We start from the raw sequence: 13,312 nt of genomic DNA, 5'->3' as shown, positions 1-13,312 counted from the left end.
AAAGTCCTCTCAAGATACTTCTTTACTTCCTTGGCCTTGGATCTTGATTGTGAAATTTTGGTCAAAAGGCTTACTACGCACACAGGAGCTGGAGAGATGATAGAATGCACACAATATTTGCAAGAAAACCCCTCCCTGCCTTTCAAAACTGGGATTGACAAACTGGAGCTAAGCTGTAAATTAAAGCTAGTTCCTAAACTTGTTCAGAAACAGTCTTCATATAGAGGAAAAAGTGAGCAGCCCTTTCTAGGGGCCTCCCATTTATTACTGACTCTCATTATTAGTTAATAGTTTTATTAGCCCTTGAGCATCTCTTTTAAACCATTTCAAGCAATTACGGTCAAGTGCTATGCTGTTGTTTGCTCATTTTGGTTTTAAAGATTGTTTTGCATAGAGCTGAACTGGTGTTTGTCTTTTTCTTGGGAAAACATATGGAATATAAATGTGAGAGCATATTTTGGCAGCATAAATAAATTATTTAACTTGATACAAGAAACATATTTAGACCTTTAAATACTGGGAAGAACTAGCATTGTATAGATCTTGGGAGATGTTTTACTGAATGTGCTATTTTAAATAACAAAATAACTGGCTTTTTGATATCAAAGTTAGGTCAAAATCTACTTGATTTTAAGCTGACGAAAGTTTAATAGAAAAACATTAGTCTTCTCATTTCTGTCACCCTGTGGTGGTAAGAAGAATGGCAACAGTTTTACTTAGCAATATTTAATTCAGACTAAATTGTAGCCACTGATTTCTAGCTGAAATTAACCATTTTCATGTTAAAAACGAATAGTTCATCTAATATTTGTCTATTAATAAATACTGTTGAATTTCCTTCAATGTATTCTAAGTAGCTGTTCATTTTCAGACTTGTTTTTCTATTTTTTCAGGTCTCTGGATGGCAGACACTGAAAAGAAATGCTGTTTTAAGAGGTATGCTTAGAGAAAAATAATACTTTTCCCTCAGTATGTGAAGAGATTTTTTTCTGATTGAATTCTACAACCTCCTTCAATATATATAAAAGTATCTAGAAGGTGATTTTTTTTAAAAAAAACTAAGTGTTCTGAAAACTGAAAACCTTTTTGAGGTTTAGTTATAGCTTAAAGAGTGTTTTCTTTAGGGAATGTCTATTTTTGATATATACAGGAAATATTGCTATGGTTTCACCTAATATGGCTACAATATTTCTAATGTGAACATCCTGTTTTTTCCCCAGGCCAGGTATAAGCTGTTTTTATATTGGCTTCCAAGTGCTACAGTGTGATAGCTGTGTTGAAACTAAAAAGGAATAATTTCATTGTTTTAATCATAATATTTGATCTGTGAAAATGTTTCAGTTGGAACTCCTAAAACCTATTTAAATGTAAATCACAGAAAAATATTTGAATTTTCCCATATCACTTATGCTAATAGGAATTAGGGAATTCCTGTTAGTGGCAAGTGCTCTTTCATGCTACTAATTTTGACATGTCGCACAAAGTTTAACAAGCAAGCAAGCTTTTTAGTAGTTACATTAGTCATCGGAGGAACAATATTCAAAATAATGTAATTGTTAACAAGAAATACTTGATAAATCTATGGAGAAAGTGAAACACCTAATCTATGGGAAAACTGCTTCACTTCCCATACAGATCAAGTGAAAAGTTCAGCTGCATTCAATGTAGACACACGTCTGAAAGGAGCCTTCTGCAGAAACTGTTGAAAAGGAAGTTCATCCAAGCTACTAGTCACACAAAGTGACTCATAAAGCAATGGGGTATACAGTCAACTCTGTGGGTGGGCATTCAGCTTGCAGAACCTTTCAAAATAAAATGCATGTTCTTTCCTGTAGCTATAATTTGGGAATTAATGAACCAACAATTGGTCACTAATATTTTAGAAATAGTACTTTGATAACTGCATTTACACAAATATGCAAGCCACGCAGATTTGTAAAATAATTGCTGCTGTCTCATTTTCATGCTAGCATCATGTAAAATATCCATCTTTACACAGTTGGTGAAACATGGAAAAGAAGTGGAGTCTTCCCCATGATTTAGAAATAAAAGAGGGAAGTTACTAGAGTTTTATCCAAAACTATGCAAATCAATACAATGTTGTAGGTACAGTATATATATATATATATATCTGCTTCAGTTGTGAAATTAGGTCAAATGCAAGGTTTTAAATATATATGTATTGTGTAACAAGGCAAAAATAAGGAAATGAACAAAATGGTTCTGTTGACTGACTTTCTCTGAAAGCAAGCACTGCAATTTTATGCTGTTTGGGTGGGTGGGGGGGAATAACAACAACTATTGCTGATAAATTGAAAAATAACTTTAAAAATTGCCATTGTAAGGAACAAAGAGTATCTCGGGACTAAGCCAGGTACAACTTGGGAGAACTACAATTCAGCTTCCCTCTCCTCTTTTCCATGCATGTTCTTGAATGCTGTATCTTCAGTTTGATCAGGATGGGATGTGACTGCTATTTGAAATGGGTATATATATCACCTGTAATATCAGTCAAGTAGAATTCTTTCAGTGTCATAGGGAACATGAACAATGTTGTGCTCATATTCTGCTGGTCAGTTTCCTGTTGGCATTTGATTGGCTACCATGGAAACAGAATGCTGGACTCAATAGCTCTTTGGTATGAGCCAGCATAATCTTCTTTGTGCATCTGTGTTGGTATCATTAATAATTTGATATATAATATGTCCATACACATGCATACTTGTTTCATAGTTGCATTTTCAGATGTTAATGAACTTTCAAATATAATATTTTCCTGGTGCTATTTCTCAGTGAAAATTGCTTTCCCACTTGCTCAATAGAAGATGCAGTTTTTCACAGATACAGTATTCGAGAGGGTTTAGTTTTTAAGATACCAAAGAAGTCAGCAACAGACTAGGATAAGGATTGGAAATTGGAAATTCTCTGACAGTTGAATTAGTAAATACTGTATTCCTGATTGCAGATTGATCTCATTACAATTGCTAGTCCAAACTCAATTCATGCCTTGCTTTTCCTGAAGCAACTGAATTTTCTATTTTCATAGATTAGGTAGGATTAAGTTATGTTTTTTGAGGATTAGATTAACTTGTTCAGTTTTTACCTCTGGGCATTGGATATCTCAGATTCATGGTACACTGTTTACTTATTGTGGATTTTGGAAAATATCTTTCATTGTCTTTTGGATTAAGTAGATGGCTTGCATCTTTGTTTACTTGCTTGCACAATGGGTAATTAATTGGTAACATTAGCTGGTGAGGGAATGATAATGGTTAAATCTTGTTATATAAACATTTAGCTGATCCTAGAGAAAAGAAGATAAGCAAATAAAAGAGGCTTTTTTGTTAGCTATTATATTTATATTCTATCAGATATATGAAAAGCACCTATGATTACCACATCACACTTTTGTGTGAATTCCTCAGGTCTTGAGATATGCAGAATGCCTTGAGAATTTTAACAAAAAAATATTTTGCTTGATGGGTGTACATTTTTATTTAAAACAAATTAGCATTTTGAAGAAATCCTCTGAAGGGAGAATGGAAAAGGAATGTGAATCACTTGAAGATTTTGCATTTTTTCTACTCAAACTTGGTTCTTGGTTCTCGCTACTTCTAAATCATTTCATATATATTTGATAAAAAAGACGGTATGATGTAAATATATGCAGTGCTTTCCCCAAAGGGGACGCTAGCAATTGGGCCCTTCTATCCCTTTTCCCAGGTGACCAGCCCACCTGGCCCAGGCACACCAACACATCTTGGAGAGAATTATGGGCGTTAATTAAAATAATGGCTGTTAAGAGAAAAACAAATTAAACAGCAACTACAGGTAACAACAAGCTCCAGTGCAATAAACAAACAATAACCCAGCAAGCAGATTAAAATAGTGGTCCTTAAAATAAAATAAAATTAAGCAACAACTACAGATAATGGCAACAAGCATCAATGCAATAGACACACAACACAACTAATACATTAAAACGGTGGCTCTCAAGATAAAATAAGATTAAACAGCACAGTAGTATAAAATGTTAAACCTTATGGTGAGCAACAATTGTCCCAGTGCCTTCGATGTGGCTCAGCAATGGCCAGCATAAAGGCTCAAGCTTCCATTAGAGGATTTAGTTAAAACACGCAAATAGGTCCCAAAGACTGTCCTTTGGACAAATGGTTCCTCGCCGATCTTGTTGTCTTGCAGACTTGTCCTCTATAAGCCAGGGAGAGGCTTATGGGGTCCACTTCTTCCAGCAAGGGACAATGGCTCAGGAGCTCCATTGAACCAAAAATGCAGCTATTCTGGAACCATGCTTTGGATAAGAATACCACCCAGGGGTGAAATCCAACAGATTCTGACAGATTCTAGAGAACCGGTAGAGGAAATTTTGACTAGTTCGCAGAACCGGTAAATACCACCTCTAGCTGGTCCCAGAGTGGGGAGGGAATGGGGATTTTGCAGTATCCTTCCCCTGGAGTGGGGTGGGAATGGAGATTTTGCAGTATCCTTCCCCTGCCATGCCCACAAAGCCACGACCATAGAACCGGTAGTAAAAAAAATTGAATTTTACCACTGATGCCACCCCTCTCATGGCAGCTAGGATACAGTCTCCAGGCCAAAATATAACAGTTGCTCTTCCTTGGGGTGGCAATTCCTCTCTCATTCCAAAGAAGTTCAGTCTCCTTCCCCATAGTAGTATTCCTTTTTTTGTTCCCTCTCAGTCCTTTTAAAACTACCACCCCTCCTTTTCTCTCTCTGAGCTGCTGGAATCTGTAGTCCCCTCTCCAGCACTCTAATTTAATTCCCTCTGCTGGGGACTACTTTTCCCATATATCTCCCCCAGGGTCCCTCCCTGTCCCAATTCCAGGGGTAAGGCTCCAACCAGCCAGCCAACTAGGGAAAGCTGGCTGGCTGCCACATCTTCAGCTCAGAGAAAGATAAGGATGGGAGGGTGGGAAAGCTGCAAGTTTTTTTTAGTGACACAAAATGAAAGAAGGGAAAAAAAGCTGCTAATCGAGCCGACTACATATCATGTGAAAAAACCCTGGTTTTTAGGTATGCTGATTTTAAGGTCATAAACATTGACTGTCTTAATTACAATCAACTTATAAGGCTAAGTTGCAAAAATTTACAACTTTTCAGCCAAAATGTCTCAGCAATTTTTATTGAAAACATATTAGTTTGGTGACACCTGCTGTGTAAAAACTCATTGCAGCATATGGTAAAAATACTTTCCTCCTGTCTTTATTATTTAGTACTCTATTTCGTTTCCTCTGGTGCACTGGTTTCCCCAGTGAGAAAATAAAAGCAGATGTTTTTATGTTATTTCTGATAGATGTGAAGGTTTTTATAAACAGTTATGTAGGAATTTCTAAATTACCTTTTTATCCAAAAGAGGTCCCAGGGTAACTAATGATTTCAAATTTTAAAGCTATTTATAGATTTTTAAACAACAAACAGTGAAATCACAAGTAGGAAAGGAGATAAAGAAGCAGAGAGTTCCATAGTTAGGGTGCAGCATCTGATTTTTTAGGTTGCAGCATTTATTTTTTAATTGTCTACCTGGTGAAGACTTTCCCAAATAATGTTGGAAAACCAAAAAAAAAAACCAAATCCAAAAACTTTTCCAATACTTTCCTGGAAATTTTTAATGCTACATAAAAACATACAGTAATTTCTTTTTCAGAAACCAAATTCTATTAAAATGTTTTCTGGAAGGAAAAATGAAAAAAGCTATGATTTATAAAGTTCAAATATAATGCGCTTATTTTTCAATTTGTGAAAACTACTTTAAGTTATTTCGCTATAGTTTAAAAGTGGGGAGTTAACTCCTAAACATATTTAAGCAAGAAACTTTGTTTTCCCCAAATGCTGTAAAATTTATCTTATATGTACATTCTTCTAAAAATTAATCATCTGAAAAGATATGTTGACTAGAGTTGGCTTTTTCTTACACTACTGATACGATTCAGAAAAGTATAGATTTTTTAAGGAGCTAAGCATTTTTTGGAAGACTTTCCAGAATATGGATTACAGATAAAACTGGTGCATTCATTTATGTTTCTGAAAAATAGGCTGATTTAAAATTTGTGGGGTGGAATGCTGTAAATCTTGCAGTGTAAAGGCCAGAACAACAGTTGCTGCGTTATCTTTAGCTTTATGGTTGTACATTATTCTTAAACAACTCTTATTTTTTTTCCAAATAAGGTGCTTTGGAGAAGAAAACTGTTTCGATCATTTTCATTTTTTCCTGCATTCAAGGCTTATTATGAAGGTCAGATATTTTAAAAGAAGTAGACATTTATATCTCAAATACCTGCCTATCCTGGTTTTCTTACAGACACCAAAGATGCTGACAAGAAAAATTAAACTTTGGGACATCAATGCCCATATAACCTGCCGCCTTTGCAATGGTTATCTTATCGATGCTACCACTGTAACGGAATGCTTGCATACCTGTGAGTATGATTATTACCGTGTATTGTGAATTAAGATTTACTTTCATGTAAAGATAATCATTTGGGATTTAGTTTTGATTTTTATTTGAAAGGCTAATGCTTAAAAGACCTTAATTTCAAAAGATTTATTCATATGTGAATCTTTCTTTAAATGCATGCCTCGGCTCTTACCAAGAAATTCAGAGAACTTTGAATTACAGTAGTTGGCACAATTAGATATATCTACTTACTTGCTTGCTTGCTTGCTTACTTACTGAGATGGGTAGAGCATGTATTTTATTCATTTACCACTTCTATTCTACCTGTTTCTGTATGGAATAGAAATTGTCCGAATCTTCATTATTTTTAAAATTCCCACACTTGGTTTGCCTAAAAGGTGTCCACTCTCAGCTCTGTTTTGATTCACCTTGCAATAAAGTTAGTGAACCAACCAATGGGGCAACCAATGTGAGCCAGTTGTGCAATTCTATTAATACCTGAAAAGGTTTTCCCTTAATTAATCCCATAATATTGGGATGTTGTGTAATTCTCTGAGAAGCAAATAAATGAAGGCTGATTATATAAGGAATGGGGAAGAACAGTTCTGCTCTTGCAGAAGAAACTGAGGCACCTTATTATCTTTCCAGAGACCAGAACATAGCAGTAAAAATCCTCTGCTCTGAACTGAGGTGTTAAGACCTCTTACTTATTCATTTAGGAGAGGATGTAAATACGTGACATCATATAATGTTCTGAACTTTTTTTTTTACTTAAAACAGAAGGTAATGGCTCCTTCAGGTACATACCTAGGAATGCTGAAAAGGGAGCTTTTACTAAAGAGCATGATGTAAAGGTTATGATGCCCTTTTGCTGAAAGTCATAATATATTTCTAATTGTTGCTGCAAAGGCATCATGTTTCCCCCCCTCTTTTTCCCCTTTGAACTGAATGAGCAGATCTGTAGCTAATACAATGAAGAGAATTTTGCTGACAGTACATTAAAGGATATTAGAAATAACAAATAAATTGATTTAGTTAAAACAATGTTTGCCATATTGTTATATAGCAGTGATGGCTAACCTTTTTGCAGTCGCGTTCCAAAAGTGAGGGGAGCGGGGGGGGGGTGTATGTGCACATGCTCACACCCATAATTCAATGCCCCCATGCCCCGCCCCCCCATGCATTCGCATGCGACCCCCACGTGATCCCCACTTTTGGCAAGCGACGGCAAAAAGATTACCGGTGGGCCCGGGAGGCCCATTTTTTGCCCTTCACAGGCTTCTTGGAGCCTGGGGAGGGTGAAAACAGCCCCCCCCCATCTCCCTGGAGGTCCTCTGGAGGCTGAAAATGCCCTCCCAGAGCCTCCGCGCAAGCCCTGTATTTACCTGGCATCCAAAATGGGCCATGTGGAGACTCCTGGAAGGGGAGGGGCAGTGTGGGCGGGCCAGCTGAAAATCACGCATGCAGCTGAGCTAGGGCAATGGCTCATGTGCCCACAGATATGGCTCCGCGTGCCACAGGTTTGCCATCACGGTTATATAGGAGTTGGTAGACCCAGTTACGGCTTTGTTTAACAAGATGATGGGATCTAATTTGAATGCTAGAGTGTCTTACAAAACTGACAGCTTGCAGGGTAGCTAATGAGAATTATGTAATGTGTAATTATGGTCAAAAAGCTGAGAGGCTTGCGATAAAGTTCTTTAGCTCAGGTATAGCTGCACTGCATTTAATCACCTTAATCTTTCTTTGCTTTTTCTAGTTTTTACTTTTTGTACTGGGGATTTTATGAATATGATGGCATATTAAAGACCCTCCTTTTTTGTGAACAGAAAGAATGGATCAAATAAAATGAATCTTCATAGAACTTGCCATTATTCGGTGCTTCCAAAACCAAGAACTTCCTTCCAGTGACTTCTCTTTTGCCTCCTCAAGTGCACACCTAATTATTTAGAAAATGTGTATGTCAGCCCAACTCGTTTGTGGTGTCTCCAGGTGGCTTATAGAAATAAAACCCCAGTACAAAAACCAATAAATCCCCCACCCCTCAGGCAACAACAATGAAATCAACTACGTGATGGGTTCTATATCACACGGGGGATTCCTAAGCCTGCTGGCAAAACCATGTTTTTAGGGCCTTGAGGAGTGTTAACATGGGGGCCCAATCTTATTTTTGCAGGGATGATGTTCCACAGAGGAGGGAGCTACCATGGAGAAGGGCCTTCTTCTTGGTCCCAGTAGATAGACTTCCTTAGGAGAGGGGGCCCTTAGCATTCCCTGCCTCCCCTCTCTGGTGGGTTGGGTAGATGGAACTAGCAAAAGATGGTCCTTCAAAATAACCTGGCCCCTTGTAGGGCTTTAAAAGTGATAATTAGCATCTTGAATTGGACCTGGAAGCAAATCACCAGACAATCAAGCTCCTGAAGGAGGGGTGACACATGTGCAACTCTATAATAAATAATGTGAGCCATTGCATTTTGAGCCAGTTGAAGCTTCTGAATACTTTTCAAGGGCAGCCCCCATCTAGAGCTCATTGCAGCAGTCAAGGCGGAAGGTGTCTAGGGCATATGTGACCCTGAATAGGGTCTGTTGGTCTGGAAAGGAAGAAGGTGAAAATTCAACATGTAACAGATAACAAGAAGTGTCACCATTGTAGTGAAAAGGATGAAACAATTAACCATTTGATCAGTGTCTACAGCAAAATGTCACAAACTGTTTATAAGCAGGGTCATGATCAAGTTGCTAAAATTATTCATTGGAAACTTTATTAGAGGTTTAGTGTTGAATGTAGTAAATAGTACTGGGACCATCAAGTTAAGGTTTTGGAAAATGAGCAGGTTAAGATCTTACGGGACGCTAAGATCCAAACAGACAGATAAGTTTTTCATAACATGCCTTATATAATGGTTATTGAATAGAAGAAATTCTGGTTCATTGATGTTGCTATATCAGGCGATGCCAGGATTGAGGAAAAGGAACTGGAAAAAATTTCAAAATACCGGGACTTGCAGTTTGAAGTTGAATGTTTATGGGGAAAAAATCAGTTCTTATACCAATTGTGATTGGAGCCCTTGGAGCAATACCTAAACAACTCCCTCAATATCTGAAAATACAGAATTTATTGGACTGGAACACCCTAATTTAACAAAAAACAACCCTGCTTGGAACTGCCTACATTCTTAGATGCTACCTTAATAATTGTTAGGCCCTTGGTTAGGATTTGAATTATTAACTTTCCCCCAATCTTAATAATTGTTAGGCCCTTGGTTAGGATTTGAATTATTAACTTTCCTCCAATCTTAGACTGTGAAACTAAATGTAGATTACTCACATATAAAAATGATAATAATACTTTATTTATTGATTTGATTTGTATGATGGCCTCATCTCACATACATGACTCTGGGTGATGCACAACAAAACACGCATGCATACATACATACATATCAATGAGCACCTCACTACGCTTTGGATGCTTCTGGATTGAAAGGATTGGCCAGCTATAAGCTCTTGTCCAGGGGATGCCCAAATGTGTTAACAACACACATTCTTCGGGGAGGCTTCGAAGGAGTAGGAATAGGAAGGAGCAGGAATAGGAATAGGTGGCCCCAGGCTTGGGCACAAAACCAGATTTTCAAGGTCTTCTGGAAGGCCAGTATATAAGTGTGTGGATTTACCCTCTTCCTTTCTGAGTTTCCCTCTGAAGGGAATCTCTTCTCTGTTCTGTAAACATTATCCCAAGTTTGCTCATGTATCTGCTAGAATGTGTATCGTCATGTATGAAAAGTAGATGGCACTGTTTAACCGCAGCTTTTAGTCTTTGGTGTTGTCACTTTTCAAGAGTTGAAGATACAGCGAAATGTTAATCGAATCATTACTGAGGAAGTTTCACTTTTCCAACAGCAATCATTAGCTTCAGAATAAGCTTGGTTGCAAGTATACCGACAGCCAACAACCAATTATGCCGTGCTGTTGCTTATATTTCAGTATATTACTTACTTTTAAGTAAGGCTAGTAATCTATCACTATAAATATTAAATAATACTCCTTTTTCTTTAAAAAAAAGTCTGCTTATAGGACAGTAGCTGTCTATTTTGTGTTTGAAATGACCCCACAATGTTTATAAATTTATTTCAGTCTTACATATCTCAAATAACAACAAAGACACTGATTTTATTTCTAAAGTCTTTATATTTGCATTTTTCTGATGCAAATTTGGGATATGCTAAGTTTATTCAGGAAAAGAAAGTTCTCCTTATAAAATGTTCATTAGACTACAAGCACCCTTTGGGGCAGTTTCTGTGTTTGTTAAAACTGGGCTTTGAAAGCAACCATTTGGTTCTGCATCCACAACTATGAAACAGTGACATTGTTTAACTTTGTTTCCTTGAGCAATACAGGTTCAATTATGTGCAGAATTTAAATGTTATTAGCAGATGAAAATGTTTCCTTACAATCATTTTAACTGATATATATATTTTTTGTAAAAACAGTTTGCAGGAGTTGCTTGGTAAAATATTTGGAGGAAAATAATACCTGCCCCACATGCAGGATAGTAATACACCAGAGTCACCCTCTCCAGTATATTGGGTAAGTATTGTGTTAAAAGAAATACGTGCAGAAATTTCCTGGATGTGCCTTTTCTAAAACATGAATTGGACAAAACAGTGTGCCTATGATTGGATTTTTCCATTGTGTTTCAGCAAAATGGAAATAGATAAAGCAACCACTTATTTTCTTTCTTTATTTTCCCTTTCATTTGTGCCCAAAGGAAGAGGATATTTTTCAGTTATCCTAATGGTTTAAATATATAAAGGTTTATTACAGGTCTTTGCAGTAACTATTTTAATTTCTCATTTTTTGTCTTGTCAGTCATGACAGAACAATGCAAGATATTGTTTACAAGCTTGTTCCAGGTCTTCAAGAAGGTAAGAGAACAGTAAACTGTTCAAAAGGCATTTGTATGTGAATAAATCGCCTCTGTGTGATGTTTGGAAGACACTATTTAAACTGTTGGATGTTTGCAGGAAATGATACAATTTACTGTTGCTTCGCTTTATTTGCTTGCTTTGTGAAAGCAAGGGCAACCACACATCACATTGGAGCCCACGGCAAAAGTTTTATTTTTTAAATGTGTCCTCAGAATTGAAAAGAAAAATCAAAGAAGCCTTTCCCAATGTGGATAGCCTTCAGATAGATAGACTTCAGTTCCCAGAATTCCCCAATCAGTATACCTGGTATTGCTCTAAATTTCTCCATTCTTTGTCCACATAATAATCATAAATTATATAAGATGGTTTACAAGATCTGAAGAGGAATAAAGAGGCAGGTATCCTCAACATTAATAAGTAAAAAGTTAAAATATCTTCAGTAAATGGTTGGTTGTATCCTCATTTTAGTCATATAACTCAAAAAAGTCTTTTTCTAAAAAACAGTGGAAGAAATTGACAGAAACAGGTTTTACAATTTAAACATTCCTGGCACCTCCCAGGACATTTTCTAAATCTGAAGGAATATTGGCATCTCCCAAAGTTCTTCATACTTATAAACATAAAGTGAATATAGAAGTAATTTTGATAGTATAGAAGGAATTAAAGTGTCCAATTTTACATTTACTTATTTCACTCACATAAATATTTTGAATCTTATGATAGATGGACTGTAAATACCATGATTAGGATTTTAAAAACTATGTTATAAAATAATAGTTGGTGGATCATATTTTTGATCAATCCGGTGTTACTTCAGCAGAAGACTAATATAAGAAGTTAACTCCCAGTTGCTAGGCTCTATTCCCAAAAGTGTGGTTGGAAAACATACATCTCTTGATGTATGGCAATAGGAGGGGGAAGTGATTTCCAAAATTCAAAAAAATGAATGCATAAGTAAATATTATAAAACAAAAATTAGTTTGTTCCCTGGATTCTAATTTTTGCCAAATGTTACTGAACAAGTAGACAAGTGAGAGGAACAGTATTGAGTCATCTTAATGTGGGATGCAACACTTGAAAAGTAGTATTGCATTGTATGGGATATTTTTAAAATCCAGTTGTGTTACGAGTTAGCCACAAAAAAAGCATTTGAACATTAGAGGGGGCTCTTGTTATATGTTCTAAAAAAAGAGAGAGGAATACAATGTTTGCTTGAGTTGATGAAGTCCACATTCTTAGTTAAAGACACTATTTTAAAATGTTAAACAGCGGAAATGAAAAAGCAGAGGGAATTCTACCACAAATTGGGCATGGAAGTACCAGGTGACATCAAAGGGGAGACGTGCTCAGCCAAGCAGCATTTAGATACTCACCGTAATGGTAAATAGAAATGCATGTGCTTGTTCTTTTCAGAATAATTACTGTGCTTACCAAAGGAAATTGTTTGCTCTTTGTTTAACTAGATTAGTTTAATTTAGTACGTTTATCACAACCTTGCTAAAGAAATACAAACTGTCAATTTCTTGCGTAAATTAGGGCTTTGCTGTGAGTACTTGACTAGAAAGCTGAAAATTCACTAATTTTCTGATCCATGTGTTTGCAACAAGATCTTCACAGTTGGATTTCTCTCTAAGCTTTGGAATGGTCCATTTAGCCCCAGAATTGTTAAAGTGGCCCCATTATTTGCGCATATGTAGTCTCTCTGTTTAGACTTATGGTATCCATAAATTGTGGATATCTTGTAAAAATGGGTATAAGCTTCACCAAAGCATAGCACTCTTCCAAAATTCCATGTGACGCTCACTAGAACAAAAAAAGGTTGAGAACCTCTGTGGTAGGACAGGGTTTGGCAACCTTTTCACTGTCAGAAACCATTTTGTGATTTCACACATAGTTATGGGCACCAAGAAATAGATAAACAATTGTATAAATGTAAACATTAAGATCCAAA

The 13,312-nt window shown here is 36.5% G+C and overlaps 1 protein-coding gene across 1 annotated transcript in view; it reads left to right on the top strand.

The window, feature by feature from the left end:
• The window catches only part of PCGF3 (polycomb group ring finger 3), a 53,502-nt gene that overhangs the window by 31,527 nt on the left and 8,663 nt on the right, over window positions 1-13,312 (top strand). The window contains exons 2-6 of the mRNA XM_070935439.1: window positions 894-936; window positions 6,338-6,455; window positions 10,924-11,020; window positions 11,303-11,358; window positions 12,631-12,741. Coding sequence (XP_070791540.1) covers window positions 6,347-6,455; window positions 10,924-11,020; window positions 11,303-11,358; window positions 12,631-12,741 — 373 coding nt within the window. The 5' untranslated portion in view covers window positions 894-936; window positions 6,338-6,346. The remainder of the gene's footprint in view (window positions 1-893; window positions 937-6,337; window positions 6,456-10,923; window positions 11,021-11,302; window positions 11,359-12,630; window positions 12,742-13,312) is intronic.

Source organism: Pituophis catenifer, unplaced genomic scaffold (assembly GCF_029215685.1).
Source record: "Pituophis catenifer annectens isolate HBS135680 unplaced genomic scaffold, rPitCat1.0.hap2 SCAF_2, whole genome shotgun sequence".
NCBI classification, from domain to species: Eukaryota; Metazoa; Chordata; class Lepidosauria; order Squamata; family Colubridae; genus Pituophis; species Pituophis catenifer.
Note: the sequence above shows the minus strand (reverse complement) of the source record. Positions and strands in the feature narration are given on the sequence as shown.